The sequence below is a fragment of the Amia ocellicauda genome, chromosome 22, assembly GCF_036373705.1.
Source record: "Amia ocellicauda isolate fAmiCal2 chromosome 22, fAmiCal2.hap1, whole genome shotgun sequence".
NCBI lineage: Eukaryota > Metazoa > Chordata > Actinopteri > Amiiformes > Amiidae > Amia > Amia ocellicauda.
This window is the reverse complement of record NC_089871.1, coordinates 11,242,883-11,264,170: the sequence shown is the minus strand read 5'-3', so window position 1 is coordinate 11,264,170 and position 21,288 is coordinate 11,242,883. Positions and strand designations below refer to the sequence as shown.

The following is a 21,288-nucleotide window of genomic DNA, read 5'->3' as shown; positions in this document are numbered from 1 at the left end:
TGGGTCAGCTCTCGGGCTGCCAGTGGGTTTTGGGAGCCAGGTGGGGTGGGGTTGTGTTGGCTGCCCCCCTGTGTCCTGAGACGGGCCCAGACTTGAGCCTGGGGTGGGACAGTATGACCTCAGGCTGTGGGATGGGTGGGTGCGACTCGAAACTAAGAGAGAAAGAAGGAGAGAGAGAGTACTCACAGCCCACCAACAATCTGTCTCTGTAGTCTTGCTTCCTCTGCTCTTTCAAACTCATTCTGTTTACTGCAAGAAAAGAAAAAAAACATCAATCAATCAGTAAACCAAATTAATAAATATACTAAAACAATAAAGATAAAAAAGGAGAGACCCTGCCTCTGCTGCTGTTCTTTTCCTTTCAGCTTTAAAAATGATCTTATATTCAGCTATTATTCTTGGGTTTGGCTTCTTTTTGGGGTCTGGTAATGTGTAACGAGTTGCTGCTGAGGATTTGAGTTTATGGAACTTGAAAGACAGGAAAATGTATCCTGGTTAGAGAAATAGAATACAAAAAAACAAGAGAATGCTGTTTCTTTAAGAGAGAGGGAGTGTGTGTGTGACAGAGAGAGAGAGAGAGAGAGAGAGAGAGAGAGAGAGAAACAGTGAGAGAGAAAGGGAGGGACCTCTTTGCCCTCCAGAAACCAGGAAGAGAGCTTAGCTGATCTGCTGCTGCTGCATACGGGGCTTTAAGCGGCAGACAGTTAGAGAGGGCCACAGAGAGAGAGAGAGCGAGAGAGAGCGAGAGAGAGAGAGCTCCAGAGGAGGAGAGGAGAGCTGAGCGACGGGCCAGAGCAGCACGGACATCTCAGGTGAGTGTGACCCGCCAAGTATCGCGCTTGTGTCACCACTGTCTCTTTAAGGCCCATCGGCTCACAGGACCAGGGAGAGGAGAGGAGAGGAGAGGAGAGGGGGATGAGGGAGGGAGGGAGAGAGAGAGAGAGAGAGAGAGAGAGAGAGAGGGAGGAGGAAAGCAAGCAGGGAGGCAGGCAAGAGTTTGTGTAGGTTTTTGAGTGTTTTCTGTGCGTTTTCTCTCAGTAAAGGAAGTTATCTCTCCCACTGGACGCAGCGCTGTCTCTCTTGCACAGTTTACTTTTTTTTCCTTTCCTTCTTTTTTTTTTAAATGTAAACTTTACTTGCCAAGAGGAGGAGGGGGCAAAAAAAAAAAAACAGAACGACAGAAAGGAAGAGAGAGAAAAAAATTACAGGACAAGGTACAGTAACAGACAACAGGAACTACTTTTCTTATTTTTTTTTTAGGAAATGACCTCGAGTGTTTGTGCGGTTCACGTACTGTCAGTGCCTCTACGAGGGGCTGCTTTCTCGGCTGTGTTTCATTTGTTTGTGGATGTCGAGCTCCCAGGCAGACTGGGTATAATGTTGCGATTCTGGAGAGAGAGGGGGAAAAAAAAACAACAACAGAAAAAACCCACTGTTAATATAGGTCAGGGTCTTCTTAGTGTCGAAGTCAGGGGGGGAAAAGCTCACAGACAGGCTGGGGCAGAGGAGGGCTCCCTGTGATCGCTTGCAGCTCAGGGAGGGCACGGAGGGGAGTGTTTATCTCCGAGTCAGGCCTGTGTGATGGCTCGTCTGTACTTTCTGTACCTGGCATCCTGCTAGCAACATACTATAGTGTATAATTCTGCCCTGGGTGCTTACGTTGGAGTAGCTGAGGGCAGCCTGGGACACGTAGTCCGCAAGGAGGGCTTGGGAGCAGGTGGAATGGTGGAGGGGGACTACGAATCCCAGAGTGCCTTGCCCTCAGACACACAGGAAAGGGAACGGCGGCCAGCCTATCCGGCCTGGGAGGTGTGGTGAGTGACAGGCCGGCTGGCCAGTGGGAAGCGGGAGGGAGCCGGCCACTGGGCTGGGGGTAGGTGTCTGGCGTGTGGGATCAGGCAGGGCTGCTGGACTGGGGCTACTCGGAAGTTTCCTGTCTCTTAAGGCTGCACGGGGAGGCAGGGCCCTCTGAGTCGCACAGCAAGGCAGCAGCAGCAGCAGCAGCAGCAGCAGCAGCTCAGCGACTGGGCCAGGAAGGAGGCCATCGCTGCCTGCTCGGTAAGAGGCTCACTGCACACTCCACACGTACACAGCGCTTCCTCGTGCGAGGCAGCAGTCCAACCAACAGCAACAACAACAACAACAAGAGAAACTGCTGCTGCTGCTGCTGCTGCTGCTGCTGCTGCTGCTACCACCACAGAATAATTATAGTCATAACAGTAAGAGTGACACAGTGAGGGGGGGCAATAAGCAGCAGAACCTGTCAGAGACTTGTTTATACTGGGCCTCGTAGCCGGTCTGACTTTCAGGAGGATGTCACACAGCTGAAATGTTAAAATGTTAAATGAACGTGGGATGGATTTGCATATCGTTATTTCTGTCTGAATTGCATTAACTCTCTGCTGCTCGGGATTATAATAATCATAACATTAGCGCTGTTGTTGTTATTATTAGTATTATTATCACGGTATTACAGCAGTGTGTGGGCGAATCACAATGCAGGAATGAATGGGAAAATAGTTCCTAGAAAATTGTTTCCCGATAATTTGTCTGGAATTAGCCTTGCATTCCGATTCAAACTGAATTACAGTTACTTATATTTATATTGTTGTTTGTTGTTCTTGCTGTTCTTGTCGTTCCGGGGTCTGATTGTACCAGAGTGTGGAGGTGTCGGCTGCAGTACAGTATAGAGTAGGCTAGAACACGCACACGCACACACGCACACGCACGCACACACACTTCCTGTCAGCTTCTCTGTGTCTCCATCTTTCCCTGTCCCTGACTGTCTCTCTCCCCCTCTCATGTTTCTGTCTCACACCCTCTCAGTGTCCCTAGCTCTGTCTCTCTGTCTCTCCCCCTTTGTCTCTGCCTATCTATCCCCCATGTCTGTCTGTCTCTCTCTGTCTCTTCCCCCGTCTCTCTGTCTGTCCTGGCATTTACTGCAGCTCAGGGCAGGTCAGGCCGCTCTATGGGGAGGGAGGCAGCGTCATTGTTGCGCTCCACTCTCTCAGGAATGCCCTTCTACTTTCACAGAGGCGTTGCTGTGAGTGAACAGTGCTGTGTGTTATTCTCAGGTTTGAGCATATTTGTAGGAACCAGCTCTCGCTGAACCAGTTCTAGAACAAGGGCAGGGTGCTGAGCCAGGTGGGCGCCGTGTATTGTGTTATCTGCTGCAGTTGTTGTGGTGGTGATTGTTGTTGACGACAGCGACTCACGATGTGGAATTGTGATAAATTGCAGACAGGATTTATACCCACACTCGCACTCACATAACACTCAATTACACACAACACACACACTACCCACACGCACACACACTACACACTCACACAAACTACCCACAAAACACACACTCCCCACATCACACACTTACACAAGACACACACAACTACCCACAACACACACCACCCACATGGACGAGCACACACACAAATCACGTCTTTGCCTTTTGAAGCAGCTGTGACCTGTTTACACCTCAGAACTTTTGCAGATCTTCAGACTCTGTCCCCCTGTTTCCATTTATAACCCAGCTTTGTGTGCACATTTACATTTCTTTGCAAGCAACCTAACTTTGGTGCCTTTTCGGACTGGAATTAAACCACCACCAAGCAAAAGAGGAATGTCTCAAGGCTGACTGGAATACTGTCCTGTGTCTGAAGGATTGAGTGAATTGTGTCGGGTGGTGCTGAGGCTGCCGGGGGTTCCTGTGAGCGTCCGTGCAGCTGGTGCCAGCCAGGGCCACCCAGAGGCAGTCAGAGCTCTGGGTGTAGACCTGCTTGGCCACCTCAGTGAATCAGAGCCGGCGCTAAGAGCTTGTGTGAATCCCTGACTCTCTCAGGAATTACTCGGTAATCTGGTGTTTATCGGGTGACTAGAAGACCGGGGGGGAGGGTGTACACAGCCACCCCCCCGTGGAAGTATTGTGAGGTTGTGAGGGCAGACACGTGTGTCAGAAGGTTAGGGTTTCGGGAGATCAGGGAGGGAACCCCTGGCCGACTGGGAGTTCTTGTGGAGCTCTGGCCAATCGGAGGGGTAGAACCCGGGCGGCCGGAGTTCTGAAAACCAGGCCAGGTGCGTCAAAACATTGAGCAACACCGAACGCCCAGACGTGGCGCAGCGGCTGCTAGAGGCTTAGGAAACCATAAGGGTGTCTGAGGTGTGAAGTGAAGGGGATTCGACGGCTGATCTCTCTCTATCTCTGTCTCCCCCCCCCCACTCTCTATCTGTCTCTCTCTCTCTCCCTCCCCCCACTTTCTCTCTCCCTGTTTTTCTCTCCCCCATCTCCCCTCCTGTCCCTCTCTCCACCTCTCTGTCTCTCCTTCCTCCTCAGACAGACAGGAGTTTTTTTCTTAATATTTTTTACATGTTTATATAATAATAATAATATTAATAATAGTCATCATAATAAGAGTTTTTATTATTATTACGTGACAAAAGTAGTGTGTGTGCGTGTGCTCTGACTGGTGTGATGAAATCTGGCGCGTTTCTTTCCCGAGTTCAGGCCCCTTGGGGGGCCCCGAAACCAGCCCACCTTGTGCTGCTGCACCTGTGCTCGTTAGCGCAGATCACTCAGGTCAGGAACCACAGTGCCCAGGTGAGGGCCGATGGCTGGGCGTCTCTTGGTCAGTACCAAGGAAGTTAAGTGGGGCGGGGGCCAGGCTCGGGCAGATAGATATCAGACACAGACACAGGCTGTAACTCTGGCAGCCATGCGCACAACATCGCTTTGAGAAGCTTCCTTGTTGGACGACAGCCAGGTGTCAGTCCTTTCTCGCGATGCAGAGCAGCCCTGAGCACACCAGGCCCTGAATCGCCATTTCCCTTTACTTGTTCCCCCGAAGGAATCCACCTGCCATCCTGTGTGTCACTCTCTCTCTCTCTCACACACACACACACACACACACACACACACACACACACACAAACTCTCTCTCTCTCTCTCTCTCTCACACACACACACACACAGAGCAACAGAGCAAGCCCCTTGCATTGTGAGCCCAGGCTATGCTGAGACCAGCTTGTCCCATAGCGGATGACACACAGAGAGAAGGTGCTCCTGACTCACTTGCAAGCTCACCGACCGCAGTCCCCACAATGCATTTCAAACAATGTCTCTGAATACGAATGCCTGCTCGGCCCTCCCATTTACTCTCTAATATTAGTGTGTTAATATAGGTTTGAGGATGAGTGTTAGCCTATCCATACCCTCCCCCACCCCCCGGCTAAGCCAAGGAGACGCGTTTAAAGGCTGCTGAACAATGACTTGAAATTAATAATGAAAAAAATCCACGTCCCAGTTCCAGCACTCAAGTATTTCTTTAACGGCTCTTGATAAAATAAGCTATTTCTGAAAAGAAGGAAATGGGAGATATTGCAAAAGCGAGGACCGCAGTGCAGATCAGGATTGTCTGCCTCGGTCAGCTGACAACAGAGAGGGTTCTGTCACAGAGTCCGCTCCCCAGCGCCGGGCAGGAGGCGTTCTCCCTCGTTCTCTGACAGGAAGTGCCCGTCAGAGGGGTTTGACTGGCGGTGCAGTGAATGCCGTGAGGGACGCAGTGGTGGTGGGGAAGGGTGTCTCTTACACTCTCCTAAGGTACTCATCCTAAAATGCGCTGATCATTTGCCATCGGGACCGCTATACATAGTCCAAGAGGCAGCCCCCGCTGAGCATGTACTGGGGATCGGGGTCCATAGGGGGATTCTGTGATGGCAGGGGGTGTGCCATTCATTGCGAGTTGGAGATGTGAGTGGCTGTGCTGCCCCGCCCTGCTCAAGGCGTTCCCTACGTCTGTCGAGCAGCTGGTCAAAGCGAAGCTCAGTTAGTGCTGGTGAACACAATCAGGGGTAATCCCTTTGTAACACTGCAATTTTTTTATTTTGTGTGGCGTTTCCTTGCCTTCCTGGAAATCAAAGGAAACTGGCTATACAGGGTCTGCAAGTACTAACCAAAAGCTGTTCATGCGAAATGCAAATTATAAACTGACATGGGCTGTGAGTGTCCTTTGGGAGAGGATATGAGCCTGCGCAGCCTCTGCAGCTCTGAGTCAGTCAGTCATGTCGCCGGGGGCAGTCTGTCTGTCTGTCTGTCTGTGTGTCTGACTGACTGTTGCCCAATGACTTTCAGAAGCCGTACAAGCGGAACTGAAGCGTGCTGGGCCGACCCCGTTTGAACGCACAGCCTCCGGGTGGCAGCTGCGGAAATCCTTTATCAGCACGTTCTGCCTCTTCCTGCTCCTTCACCCTGCTGCCCATCAGGCTTCCTCCCCCGCCTGGTGACTCACGCAGGGCCCGGGGTCAGACACACACACAGCTTCCTCCCAGGGACCCCAACACCCTGACACCTCATTGCCGAGAGCCACGCCTCGCTGTATCTGTCTTCGCAGTCTGCCTCTGCCCCCTCCCCCCACATCCCTACACCTTGTAAAGAGGGCCTGGCTCAGGGGCTGAACTCTTGCACAAAAGGGTCCTCATGAAGCAGCGCTCGCACACGCGGGTCGAGTTCAGCTCTGCCATGTGAGTTCTCCTCCCCCTCAGACAGACCATTCTGGGCTTAACCTGGCAAATATAACCCCCCGCCCCCATCCCTCAATTATAACTTCCTTTTCCATTTGCTGCTCTTGCTTGCCTAGTTTTCCAACCATCCTAAAGCCACTTTCCAGGATCGGGGAAAGAGATTGCGCATTACTGAGGAAACTGAAAAGAAAATAATGATTAGAACGAAAATAAAAATAAAAAACTGAAAATAGACATCCCGCCAGGCGAGCCCTGGCTGATGATAGAGGTGAGCATAGAGGTGAGCGTGGGAGTCTCTAACCACATCCTTTTGATCTGGTGTATCACAGAAGTGTGAACGGGGCGCCGGTTTCTAGAAAGCCTGGGCAGGAGGTGTTCTCGCTGCCTCTGTTTTGGTCACAACATCATTAGGGGGACGTCGATGCCTCGGCTCGATAGCGAGAGGAGCGAGCAGGCTGCACCAGTGGTGGTTCAAGGGCAAGGGGCCGTGAGGACAGCTGGAAAGGCTTTAATCTGTTTACCTTTAGTGTGCAGAAACATGCCGCAAATGGGGCTGAGGTCCCACGAATACGAACGGGGGAAAAACAAAAACCACTTCCAGACTTTTCATCAATAAAGCTGTGATTGTCCAATTTTTGAGATTTGTTAGTTGGTTTATTCTTTTGGGGGACATTAAGGAAACTGTGGAAGTTTCAATCTCCGTCCCCGACCCCAGACACATCTACCTTCAATATTTAAGGTTTGAGCCGTGAACAGACCAACCGACAGGTGCTGTGGCTGCTGACAACCTGTGGCTTCTGTCATTGACCCGTGTTGATGGAATTTGAGGTGCAGAGGTAGGAAGCATGAGAAGAAGTGTGTGATGGCAGCGCTGGAGCCCTCACGCACTGCTTCCTCCAGCCCAGCCAGCCACTGAGCTCCTGCAGCAGACACAGAATGGGGCGCCGGTGGAAAACCGGGTGGGAGGAGATGCAGAAGTGATACTAGGAAGCATTGGTTGACCGCGGGGGCGTGACTTTGCAGACACCCTTCGTCACGGCTGCCTCATTCTCTTGGAGAGGGTTAGAGGTGGCAGGAGGACCAGCAGGCATGTGCGGGGCACTGGTCAGGGCTGGGGGCCCTGGGGAGGCGAGACCCTGCTGCTGTACCTTTGAGGTGGCTGAGACTGTGTATATATATATGGGAACCAACATGAGCTGCTTTGGTTAAAGTAGTCAGCAAGAGAAAGGTCGTATTGTGGAGCTGTAAGTGAGTGGGATATGTCACGGTTATCCGGCCCTTGTGTGATTGGACATTGAATCTGGAGGTTAGTTCGTTAAGAGAATATGAGGCTGTGTGTCACGGATGTCGGTTGTTTTATCTCGTGGGTCGTTATTCAAAAGAAAGGCAGTGGACCTCAGCCTGCAGTGACACGGAGGCATCAGACTACTGACTGCACTACACTGCCTTGTTTCTTTTCCCTTTTCTCTACAGTCACCACTAAAGCCAGAAAGGGCCGATACAGTTGTTTCTGAACTCGGTTCACTCCAGACAGTGGAATCTCAGCTGGCAATCGTGAGTTCAATCATCACACATTCACATTTTAGTGATAATTGCCCCCTCCGGCCTGCAGTGTGTGAGTGCTCACCGTTGTTACTACACACCTGTGTACAGAGGGCAGCCCCATCACCACCTCGGTAAGACCACACTTTGGCTGGCAGATCACACAAGCATTGGGCCTTGTGCTTGACTTGAATCAGAATTAAAACATATATTTGATGTGCCTGCTTTCTCAGGAAGCTATTTTAAAGTTTAAAATATGACATATTATATATTTAGGGTTCTGTTTTTCTTTATATATTTATTTTTGGAATGTCAATATGTACCGTGCCCCAGGGGATATATTTTAAACTGCGCCTTGACAACTGCTTATCCAGTTATGTCTTAGGAGATATTCTTTAGATATTTTGTTTAGGATGTTATCATGTAGTTAATGTTGAAATCATTTTTATTGTGTTGGCTTTTGATTCATTGGGCGACATCAATTCCGTATCTGTACAGCAGTTCCCTGGAACCGATTCCGATGCCCCTTGTCTAAAGTGTTGTGTTTGGTGTGAGAAGCAGCAGGGGGTGGTGCAGGCGTTTCTGTGGCTATCTGGTGAAATCTGGGTGCTACGTTTGAAAGAAGAATAGAAAAAAAATCAGCCACTCAACAAGGCTGCGATACGCTGGCAAATAGAGATTTAAAACGTTCCTCTAAATGCACACAGTGCTTTTAACGTTCACACAACGTTTGTTTTCTGTGGTTCTGTGTGGTGCACTTCATGTACGCTGTTGAGAGGGTTCGATGTAAACAAGGGGGTGAAGGGTTTGTGGGGCAGGGGGAGGGGTAATGCTCTTGACTTTGCCTTTTCTGTGCAGCCAAGGCAGCCAGGATCCTTGTTTGGCTCTAAAAAAACAAAATCAGATCTTGATAGGCCCTGCCTCGTAAATGCAATCTGAGTTGAAAAGTTTTGGTTTGACTTGCAAAGTAGTGAGTTCACCTGCTGCGTACATAAGTGTGTGTGTGACTGTGTGTGTGTGTGTATGTGTGTGTGTGTGTGTGTGTGTGTGTACGCGTGTGCGTGTGTATGCATCTGGGTGGTGGAAAGCAGCCTGAAGACATCTCTGTGAATGAGATGTAACAGCTGTACAATCTCACCACGTGTGGAAATCACTGGAGCACAGGCAGGTGCTGGGGCAGCACTCTGACTGTTACTGTCGTTATTTTCCCCGGCTCTCTCAGCCTGCACTCTGTTTCTGCAGTTCCCCCTTTCTCTGAGATTGTATCTGGGCTGTTTTTTTTTTGTTTGGTTGTTTTTTTCTTTCACTGCTACTAAAACGAGTGCTTTGCGATTGCTGCTCAACTCACATCCGGCCTGAGAGCCTCGTGGGTGGCAGCTCTGGGGCGTCCATGCGTGTGGTGTGCTTTTGCTCCAGCTTACATGGGGTTAAAAGACAACAGACAATAGGGTTCTGCCGTATTCATCAGGGCGTGCTGTCAAATACCAACACACTGGTGCCATCCGAGGTACAGTCAAGCTTTGCATATTTGTCTGACATTAATTAAATGAGCTGCAGGCCAACCCCCTGGACACGCCTTCCCTCAGCGTGCAAGGGAAGAGCGAGGTACAGACGCCCTCGTGTTTTGCGCAGTCTTGATCTATTAGCAGGAGACGAAAAGCCATTGCTCAAAACCCACATGCTCGAGCATAGAAAGGCTGGCCTGTGGTGGCACACTCCTGCTCTCTGGACCGTTCCAATAATCAGGGAGGAAGACAGCGCATACAGACACAGACAGTACAGATGGTACAGAAAAGGGTAAATCAGTATCTTGGGGGAGGGAAAAAAAAACAAATCTTCCCCCCCTTTTATTGTAGCACTGATAAGAAAAAAAGCAGAAGAAAAATAAAAAATAAAAAACCCTACACGTGGTGGAGATTACGGGTGGACTTATGGTGTTTGATGTGATATGGCAGAGGATAAGGGGGGACAATAATACACGAAGAATAATAATAAAAATACATTTGTTTTTTCTGTGACTTCCAGGCCCGTTCTTCCTGTGTGAGTGTGAAGCACCGTGCCCCGCCTGGCGTGCTCTCGTGTTGCAGGGCGGGCAAAGGTGTGCTTTGAAACTGATCCAGGATAGAATCCGTCTGCTCTTGGATGGGGGGGCAAGGGCATGAGGAAAGAAATGTATGCGGGGTATACAAATGTCTAGAACGCACACGTATATAAATAAATAAATACTCAGGGAGAGAGAGAGAGAGGAGAGAGAGAGAGAGAGAGAGAGAGAGAGAGAGAGAGAGAGAGAGAGATACCTCTGTGCTCTCTGTGCTGTGGGCCTGCTGCGTTGGCTGCCATTCTTGTGTGAGAATTGAGGAGGGATCCTGATGGCTCTCTGGCCCCCTCCCCCAGGCTGCAGTCGATTATTTTAATCTCCCCCCACACGTGAGTGAGCGGACAGCCTTCCCGAAACTTGGCAGAGACCACAGGGTGGGGTAACCGGCTCAGACCGGCTTGACAACCTCCCTCTTAATACCATCTCTGCAGCTTGCTGAGCGTGTCATACCAGGGTTTTTCCACTGCCTGTAAAGTAGCCCCCGCCCACCCCCACCAGCAGCACCACCACCACCCCCCTGCTCAGCCCACTGCCACTTAACTGCCACTTGCACACAAACACACACACTCACCCACACTTACTCACACACAAACACACACACCAGCACCAAGCCACAGTGTCATACACAATGGGGGGGAAGAGCAATGCACATATAAACCATGGACAGCAGCTTGCACGTGCCCACATGTGCCCATGCGTGCCCGTCCTAAGGGATGCGACTTGTCTCCCTCTGTGGAAGGAGCTGCTCAGGGTGTCATCTGTCCTGGCTCTCGCCCGGAGGCTGCACACTCCTGACCCTGCCACCGGGGGAATCAGACGCCACGTTTCCCAAGACCACTGGGCCAAGAGCAAAGGGGTCCGGTGGGCTGTTGTGAGAAGCCTCGTTAGGAGGCATCCTGAGTGAATTGTACTGTGTGTCTCTGTTTGCTGGTATTTTAAAACAGGCATTCGTATCTGCCTGTTATTACGGCACATCTCTGTGCGTAAAGATAAGCCTCACGTTTTGGATGTGCAGCAGAAGTGAAATGAGGCTTTGTGCCCTGATGCCTGCCAACCCTGCCAGGTGGCTTTGGATAGAGACATCAGACGTCAGGCAAATGAATGAACAATCACAGTAATACAAAGGGATAACAATAAGGAGAATGATACCGGTGATGTGTGCAGGACTGTGAATGCTGCGTGGTGCATTGTGGGCCCTTGGCTGACCTGCCCTCTCCTGCTCTCTGCCCCTCCCTTTTGTTTTCTCCAGACAGACAGACGGACGGACAGACAACGGCAGGACGGACACGCGGGGGGCTGCGATTGGCGGCTCGGCGACAGGCTGGTGGAAGATGTCGTCGGGCGCCGGCGGGGGGGGGGCGGCGGCGGCGGTGGCGGTGGCGGAGGGGCCCGTGGGCATCCCCTTCCCGGAGTACAGCGCGGACGTGCTGGGGGGACTGAACGAGCAGCGGCTGAGTGGACAGTTGTGCGACGTGCTGCTGGTGACGCAGGGCCGCGAGTTCCCTGCCCACCGTTCAGTGCTCGCCGCCTGCAGCTCCTACTTCCACAAGCTCTTCACCTCGGGCGCCGCCGCCGACCGCCAGAGCGTGTACACCATTGACTTCGTGTGCGCCGAGGCCCTGGCTGCACTGCTGGACTTCGCCTACACAGCCACGCTCACCGTGAGCCGTGCCAGCGTGGCCGATGTCCTGAGTGCCGCCCGGCTGCTGGAGATCACCCCCGTCCGCGACGTCTGCGCACACCTGCTGGACACGAAAGTGCTCTCCCCTCCGGTGCGCCCCCTTCCACTGTCACTACTCCCACTCCCACTGTCACTCCTCAGTCACACCTCCCACTGTCACACATACTGTCACTACTCACTTTCACTGTCACACCCACTGTCGTTGTCACACTCCTCACTGTCACTCTCAGTGTCACTCCTCACTGTCACTCACACTGTCACTGTCACTCCCACTGTCACTCCTCAGTCACACCTCCCATTGTCACACACACTGTCACTACTCACTCCCATTGTCACTACTCACTTTCACTGTCACACTCATTGTCGTTTCACACTCCTCACTATCACTCCCACTGTCACTCCCACTTTCACTCCTAACTGTCACTCCCACTGTCACTCCCACTGTCACTCCTCAGTCACACCTCCCATTGTCACATACACTGTCACTACTCACTCCCACTGTCACTACTCACTTTCACTGTCACACCCACTGTCGTTGTCACACTCCTCACTGTCACTCCCACTGTCACTCCCACTTTCACTCCTAACTGTCACTCCCACTGTCACTCCTCAGTCACACCTCCCATTGTCACATACACTGTCACTACTCACTCCCACTGTCACTACTCACTTTCACTGTCACACCCACTGTCGTTGTCACACTCCTCACTGTCACTCTCAGTGTCACTCCTCACTGTCACTCACACTGTCACTGTCACTCCCACTGTCACTCCTCAGTCACACCTCCCATTGTCACACACACTGTCACTACTCACTCCCACTGTCACTCCTCATTTTCATTGTCACTCCCACTCACTGTCTCTATCACTCCTCAATATCACTGCCACTGTCACTCCTCACTGTCACAACTCACTTTCACTGTCACTCCTCACTATCACTCCCACTGTCACTCTCCCTGTCACTCCTCACTCACTTCCACTGTCAATCTCACTCCTCCCACTGTCACCCAGTGTCACCCTCACAGGCCTACACTCTCCCCTCACTCTCGGTTCCAGCTGACTGAACCTGAGTTAGAACAGAGAGGTCCTCCACACACTCATGTCAGCAGCACCACAGGTCCCCCAGACCAGCCTGCTCACTTTTCACATTTCTGTCTGCTGCGCCCACCTGCCTCCACACCTGGAAGTAGCGTCGCTAATCTCTGATGACGATCACACGTGTATCAATAATAACGATGTCTCATTGAAAGCTCTTTGACCTGCAGTCAGGTGCTGAGGGCGCGAGGGCTGAGAGGATGGTGGGCCGTCCTTTCAAGAGCAAACCGGCTCACCGGATTCACTCTTGGGGAGCTTTTCTTTTTCCCTCCAAAGAATTACATGGCGATGCAGCGCCCTCCCCGGTGGGTCACTGTTGCGCGTCACCTGCCTGCAGCTCAGCCTGCAAGAGCCTGGAGTGCAAAGGGATTATTAACACAGGAGTGATTGGTCATCAGTTGTCTAATGCAGAAAAGGATGCACATTAATTACAGTCTTTAAGGCCGGGAGAGCAGGCATTATGATTGCAGGGAAGCAGGCCGCTCTGTAGGTAATGCCGTATAATACGATATACAACCAGATTCTGCACAGCCAGAGCTCCTGGGGCTGAGAGAGCTGGCGATGAGCCAACAGTAAGCCATAGGCGGTGGCTCAGACCGGTGCCATGTTGCAGGCAGAGACACTTGTTGTGCCTAACAATAGGTAAGATGGGCTTCAGTTTTTACTGGCAGAAGTGCTAGCAATGAAGGCAGAACAGCGCGCAGGGTTGATCCGACAGCACTGCAGGGCGGCTACAGCCACAGCTGAGAGCTTTACTCAGGGAAATGCGGCTAACAAAGCAGGTGCTTCACCTTCTCCGCCTCTGGCAAAATGTAAACGAGACAAAGAGAGAGACAGCGAGAGCGTCGCGATGAAAGGGCGTTGCCGTGAACCCGCCCAGCGCGGGGTGTGCTTCCTCGCAACATTTTTGCCATGTCAGGTGCACACTTAATTAAAAAAATGGAAAGAGCAACGGTTGTGAATTTCAGGAATGCTGGCGACCTGTCCTGTTGCAGTGGCACCTGCACCGTATCCTATCATTTTGTTTGGATGTGAAACATGCCTCGGGTCAGGGGGCATACAGCATCTTCTAGACTCTTCTGTGCCTTCTGTTTAAAATCAGACAGTCCAACCTGGTTCATCGGCACTGCAGCCCCACTCCACTGGAAGCCAGGGCAACCCGAAACAAAATGGCGCCGAGCCCCCAGATCATGTGTACACAACTTTAAATACGAGACATTAATTGAGAATGTTTGAATTTCAGATCAAAGGTGGGGCTGGGCGATTGCTTAAACATTGGCGTTGACTGGGCAGAATGCGGTAATACAATACATACTATCATCTGTCATAGAAAATAACATGCACCAATTTATTTATTTTATTTTTTGTTGGCATTCTAACTAAACCTCAGAACTGGGGATCAGGTCAGTCCCACGGCATGCTTACTCACTCTGCAGGGATTATTTTCTGTCCAGAAACGTAAACGTGAAACAGAGAGCTCAGGGTCAGTTCCTGCTGCACCTCACAGACCTGCTGGCTTCCCTTCGACCCACAGAGGGCCTTTCAAAAGGGCGTAGAAAAACGCTGCCAAGTTAGACCAACCCTAGGAGAGTTGATCTTGTCCTTAGTCCCTGTATCTGTCCCCCACTCTCCAACTCTGCTTCAGTATGTGTGAGAGTGTGTGAGTGAGTGAGTGAGTGTGAGAGGGTGTGAGTGACGCTAGCTGTGTTTTGTTGTGCCAGGTGGGGAGTGAGCGGCCCAAGGAGGAGCAGGAGGACGAGGAAGAGGAGCGTCTGAAGGGAGGGGAGCACAGCGACCCGGTGGACCAGGGGAACCGGTTGCGGGCCCGTGAATACCTAGAGTTCTTCCTGAGCCGCGGGTCCCACTGGAGCAGCAGCTGCAGCACCCCCGAGCTCAGGGACCTGCAGCCGCACCTGCACTTTAGCCAGCGCAACGGAGCCGGGGGCGCGGAGAGCAACGGCCTGGCCGCCACAGCCGGCACCAGCGGATACTACTCCCCGCTCACCCTCGCGCTGGGCCAGACTCCCTCCCTCGGCCTCGCGGACCAGGACGAGGACGAGGACGACGAGGACGGGGATGACGAGAGGAGCCGGGGGGCCAGGGCGCAGGCCGAGGCGGAGGCTGGGGAGATGCTGGCCTGGATGGAGGCCAGAGGTAACGGAGGGGCTGCGGTCCCGGCTTTCTACGGCCCCTCTCAGAACGGACATTTCTACCTCCCGCGCGACGCCAAACTGGAGCGAGAGGTGGAGCAGGAGATGGAGCTGGAGCACGAGCGCAAGCAGGAGCAGGAGCAGGAGCAGGAGCAGGATGGGCTCTCGGCCAGTGCTCTCCTCCAGAAAATGATGGACTCTTTCGAGCGACAGAAGGAGCGAGTGGCGGCGGGTGAGGATATGGACGGCGAGGAGCACGACATGGAGTTTTACTTGAATTACTTTAACAGCACGCAACACGACGATGCGGCCGTGGCTCAGGGCCTGCTGCCCATCTGGGCACAACGCGGGGTCGGGGCTGCGGGCAGTGGGGGGGGCGGCGAGAAGAAGATGCGGTCCAAGGCCTTCCAGAAGTGCCCGATCTGCTCAAAGGTGATCCAGGGTGCGGGGAAGCTGCCCAGACACATCCGCACGCACACTGGGGAGAAGCCCTATGAGTGCGCCATCTGCAAAGTGCGCTTTACCAGGTAACGCCGCGGCTCGCCGACACACGCAGGGTCTCACCGAGGGGCCGGTCTCACTGAACCAGCGGTATCCCTCCATTAGAGCAAGAGGAAACAGCACACACTCACACGCACACACACACACGCACAGAATTGGCATAGTCTATTTATCTTCTCATCATCTGTTTCTGTTTCACCCGTGTCTGTTTGTTGTTCCCTCACTGACTGAGGTGTTCTGGGGCCACCCTTGGCAGAGGCCGCTATGTAAAAAAAACTGAACTGAACTGAAATACGATCGAATCGTTTTGAAGGATACAGGCTTGCACTTACATCCTGTTGTGCAGTGTAGCGACGACATGGCTGAGCACAAATCAACGTGGTCATAAGATAATATTAAGTTCGAGTAAGACATTTTAACTTACAGGTAGCGCACAGGTCATTTCAAAAGTCTGTCGTCTTTTTCATAAACACTCTCCTGATCACATCCCTCTTTTAAGTTATTCACCCCGTTGCTGAAAGAACAAAGCGTGTCATTTTGTGCCAAGGCATTTATTTGTGCAGCCCTGGCATCTGCGCTCCCCTCCCACGGCAAAGAAACACAGTCACCTTAACTCAGTAATTGTACTACGACCCGGCTGAACACTGCAGATAACGCTGGGGAGATAAGCAGGGAGGAGGAGAGCAGGAGCGATCGCCATCGCAATTGAACTCGTCTTTGCTTACTGATTTTCACCTTGGCACACAGAAGAAATGCACAGATGTATCAAGGTGATGATCAGTCTTTGCACTGAGCTGTAACTTTTCCTCCTTTACTTTCTTTTCTCTTTTGGTTACGTAGTCACTGAGTTCTGCGTCTCTCTCTCTCCCCCTCTCCCCTAAAGTATATTACTGTAATGTCTGTTGTAAATTTGTGATGGTGAGGAGATATAAGAAGTGTAGGAGTGGGAGCCACATCCTGGACCGAACACAGCAGGGCAATGTCTGCTTGCGTGACGCAACACAATAACACAGCACTGCCACCCCACGGGTAACATGTACATATTACACAACACTGAGAGGGTGAGACCGACCCCCAGAACACACACAACAGATAGACTATAGGAGGAAGACAAACGCACTAAACGCACACTCCAGCCAGGCTGCGCCTTCGGGCCCGGACCCCGCTGTATGTTCCAGCTTATCTCTCAGTAAATGAACCAAGCATTTAATTAACCTAATCATGTGCTGAAACAGACAGTTCAGTGGAGAGCTCGACTGGAGCGAAAACCAAAGTGGGGCACCCCAGGGCCGGCTCCCCCCCGCCTGCGCTGGGCGGACAACGATGATGATGATATGGGTGATGGGCGAATCGAGATTTGCTGTTCAAACCAGAGGGCTGGAAAGTGTTTGTGTTTTCTGTCCACAGGCAGGACAAGCTGAAGGTGCACATGCGGAAGCACACAGGTGAGAAGCCGTACCTGTGCACTCAGTGTGGGGCCGCCTTCGCACACAACTACGACCTGAAGAATCACATGCGCGTGCACACCGGCCTACGGCCCTACCAGTGCTCCAGCTGCTTCAAGACTTTTGTGCGCTCTGACCACCTGCACCGTCACCTCAAGAAGGACGGCTGCAACGGCATCCCCTCCCGGCGGGGGCGCAAGCCGCGTGTGCGAGACCCTGCTCTGCTGGAGGCCGGGAGCGCGGGCGGGGGGGCGCCTGGGAGCAGCCAGCCTCACCGCAACAGCAGAGAGAGACGGCGCTTGGAGGCAGCAGCAGCTGCAGCAGCAGCCGCGGAGCCCAGGAGCCCTCCCTCCACCCCTGGGGCTGCTGCCTCCGCAGACTCCCCACAGCAGCAGGCCGGATCGCTGGGGCAATGACTGAGACCCAGACTGCCTCGGAGAGAGAACAAGACAGCAAGAGACACCGCACGGAGAGAGCGAGAGAGACACCAAATGAGAGAGTCACCGCACAGATTGAGGGAGTGAGAGAAGGGGGAGGAGGATGCAAAAGTGACGCTGAGAGAGGAGGAAGAGAAGGAGGAAGAGGAGTAGGAGGACAGGGTATCGTGATTTGAGTATCAAAAAACAAACAAACTTTAAAAAAAAGACTCTTCTATAAACCAAATCAGGGTGTCACAAAATCTAATCTAAAGTTTCTTTCTCCATTGCGCTTTGATTGCAGGAAGGCCGCAGCCCAAGGCTGTGGTCTGGTCGAGGGTAAGGCGCATGGGAAGGGTCGGCCTGCCCTCCTTCCTGGGAGGAGGTCTGGGTCTCGTGTTGTTCGTGTCACAGCAGGGAGCGCTCTGCCCCTCCCTGGGGAGCCCCAGCCCTAGTGCAGAATGCTCACTGTGCAGCTGAAACAGGCACCCTGAGCTCTGTCTGCTCTGTGGACATGAAAGGGCCCCGGGCAGCTGTTCAGGAGAACCAGTGAGAGGGGCCTAACCCCGCCGGCCTGGATGAGGCAGTTACAGACCCGCCAATTTGCGGCCCCACTAAATCAAAACACATTTCTAAGTGGCGGGTGAGGAAGAGCTCCTGCAGCAGCCGCCTGTAAATCAGCATAGACAGGCAGTGCTTACAGAGACCAGACTGCGCGCACAGAGAAGTGTGTAGTCACGCAAACTATGCTTCTAAAATGTGTGTATATATATTTATATATAATATGATTTTTTCTTAAATCGTGTTTATAAACATGAATGATTGACGGGCAAGCTGACACAACACGACACTCCGGTCCCAGACCTTCCAGAAGGGAACAGGGTCAGGACGCTGTTTCAGTGTGTCTTTACTCTTTCCAAAAAAAACTAAAAAAAACAAAAATAACTTTTTAAGGATGTCGTATCCACACTTATGGGGGCTCCACTTAAGCACTACCGTTGTCCTTCCAGCAGGGGGGGTACTGCACCGACCCCCCCAGTCGTCGTCCCCTGTCCCGCCCAACCCTGTCAGTTATGCATTTTTACTCTGTTTCTAATTTGTCTTAATTGTGTTTTCATTGTTTGTTCCTTTTCCAGTCGACTGCCTTGGGTACTTGACACTTTACTATCGCATACCAGGTGGTCATAACCTTGGTGCCTCGAAGCACAAGCGTGCCGCTGTTACCCGAGCGGTCACGGGAAGTCAGGCTGTCATACCTGCAGTCACCTGTCCTGCACTCCCACACACCGCTGTCCCACAGTGCTGCAACAGCCTGTGGTGGCCACACAATTGTCTAAACTGCTTATGGCACTCCAGTGCCTAAAGAAACCAATAGCACTTTCTCAAATACCTGCGATACAATCCCGGCTGACTGTTGACCAGTGCCGTGCTGTGCTTTGCTGTAACTTTGTTCCAGAGAACGAGGGGACCTTTTTGATGACCAGCTGGTGTTAGGCAGGGCAGTCGATCTGAAAAAAGGTTAGAAAAGAGAGAAAAAAAGAAAACAAGAAAGAGATAATAAGCACCTTTTTATAAATTTGCACATCTTCTATGAATATAACTAAATATGTATATTTAAAAAAAAAACAGAGCAAGAGGGGGAGAGAAAGAGATTTAAAAACAAAACATGAAAAAAAGAGAATATATCAGAACAGAAGCCGGTATGAGAATGTTTTGCCCTGGGGACCACGAGATGATGAAGAAACCTGTGTGATGAAGAGAGCAATAAATACCTGTACAAGCTGAGAGGCCAAATAGGGACACAGCTGTTCACACTAAGGGAGGGGCAGCGTGGGGGGGTACTTAAACTACTGCTGCGTATTCCACCGCAGCCACGACTCACACCAACACCCAAAACAGCAAAGAAAAGAGGCTGAAAATGTCTCGATGTCTCAGACGAGCTAAACCCCGCGCTGGAACCAGCAGCTCCCTCAGCGCCGCAGGCAAAACTCCCACTTAACCGAATTAAAAGTACATTAAGGGAAATCAGATTGTACTCTCAATGAAAAACCCTCAGCAAACCGAGACTGAAGACAAGTTTGTTTATGTCAGGGTCACTCAGCCACTGTGGCTGCCATAGTTGTATAACTAGTCTGGACTGGGAGTGTCCCACAGTCACTTCTGGAGGCTTCTGGGCATGCTCAGACATGTCCCACACTCTGCTATAGCAGCAGACTTGCCAGCGTGGCTCCGCCGTATCAGAAGAGCAGACGGCTGTTTGGGTTTCCAGACTCCCTTAACTCCCTCAGACCACAGCCGTTTTATTTGGATTAACGTTGTAAAAAAACAAACAGATTAATTGCTGAAACCCAGTTTAGCTCCTGTTCCCACAGATCTGGCCTCCGTCCGTCTCTGAGCCGCAGTGAGAACCATGCTGGCCTGCTGGCTGGGCTCAGAAAGGGCGCACGTGGCGCTGTGTCGAGTTTATAACAGGAAGTTCTACATTAATACGTAGAAGGACTTGATATAAGTTACAGATGGTTGTAGAAAATAGAAAAAATAATAATAATACTAATGCCAAGAGACAAGTGCGGTGGCTAGCTTCTCACATGCATCGTACAGCTGAATAATTTTTAAGCAGAGGTTTGATTTCACTATTATCACTACTGCGTCCGCTCCGCCGTGTCATTGTGTGTTTCCTGGCAATTCGAGGGGTTCTTTCAGGAGCCTACTGAAGCGAAGCCCAGCTGTTCTCTACTTTAACATATACAGCATGTATGTATAAAACACTAACCACTCTCAGATACATCTTCACTTAAAGTTGACATTAATGTTTATCCACTTCCACAAAGGCTCCCATCTTGTGTACGTAAACAGGCATTACTGATCCACAGAGCAGTGGGGTCCAGCTCGGCGGTTATCGATTTATCTGAGGGGGGGGCGGGTCAGGTGGGTCTGAGTTTGAGAGAGAAGCCCGACCCCAGCGTGAACAGCTGTGACATGAAATTCAGTTCTTTGCACCTTATATTCAAGAAGCAGGTTTTGAATGCACTTTGTTACTGAAAAGGGCACTTTTGTGAGAGAAACGGGTACTTTGAAAAAAAAAAAAAAAAAAAACAACGTAATTGGTGACATTTGCTTTTTACTTGTGTTCAGTTTTCCAGTCCTGTCGACAGGCTGCCAAATCAAAACAAATATATATATATATATATATATATATATATATATGTATGGAAAGAGAAAAGAGAATATATATGTATAAGAATATATATATATGAATGTATATTCTTTTTTTCGGATCTCCTGAAAGAGATGTCACAGGGAACAGCCGGTGTAAGAAACGGACGCGTTAGGTTTTGTGACCTAAAACAAACAAACAAAAAAAAATCCCCTCCGAACTGATTGCACTTGAAGTTAGATATTGGAATTGCGAGTCATCCTTATTAATGTCTTAACGCAGCACAGGGGGTCTGAGCACTTGGGGCAGGATGCAGGCTGAGTGTGGCACTGAGCGTTGCAGGGCAGGCCGGGCCGGAGAAAATCTTAGTCCTTGGCCACTGTTACTGTCACTGCCAGAAGCAGCGCCCTCCCCTGGGATGCCCCCGATGGCACGGCTGGGCATCAGGGCCTCTGCTCACCCTGCCAACCAGCCGAGAGCCAACAGGCGGCCTGTGCATATTACACCAACTCATCTGCAGACACACAATTTGTTCAGCAGGCGGAGAAAGAAAACAGAGACGGAGAGAAGCACTTTGGTGCTGCTCTAGCCAGCCGAGTCCCGGCCTGACTCACTGTCTGTCTGAGAAAGCCAAGGGGATGAGAGCCTGCCACCATGACGTCACCACGTAGCCATGCAACCGTGTCGACGC

The 21,288-nt window shown here is 51.5% G+C and overlaps 1 protein-coding gene across 2 annotated transcripts; it reads left to right on the top strand.

The window, feature by feature from the left end:
* Positions 1 to 620: 620 nt before the first annotated feature.
* Positions 621 to 20,688, top strand: zbtb7a (zinc finger and BTB domain containing 7a). 2 transcript variants are annotated; one of them, XM_066695591.1, is made up of 4 exons: positions 621 to 812; positions 11,403 to 11,925; positions 14,650 to 15,605; positions 16,987 to 20,688. In XM_066695591.1, exons 2-4 carry the CDS (start codon positions 11,485 to 11,487, stop codon positions 17,438 to 17,440), a joined length of 1,851 nt encoding a protein of 616 aa, XP_066551688.1. In that variant the 5' UTR covers positions 621 to 812; positions 11,403 to 11,484; the 3' UTR covers positions 17,441 to 20,688. The 2 variants fall into 2 exon arrangements, with proteins under 2 accessions (XP_066551688.1, XP_066551689.1); XM_066695592.1 differs by lacking the exon at positions 621 to 812 and adding an exon at positions 953 to 1,214.
* The last annotated feature ends 600 nt before the right edge of the window (positions 20,689 to 21,288 follow it).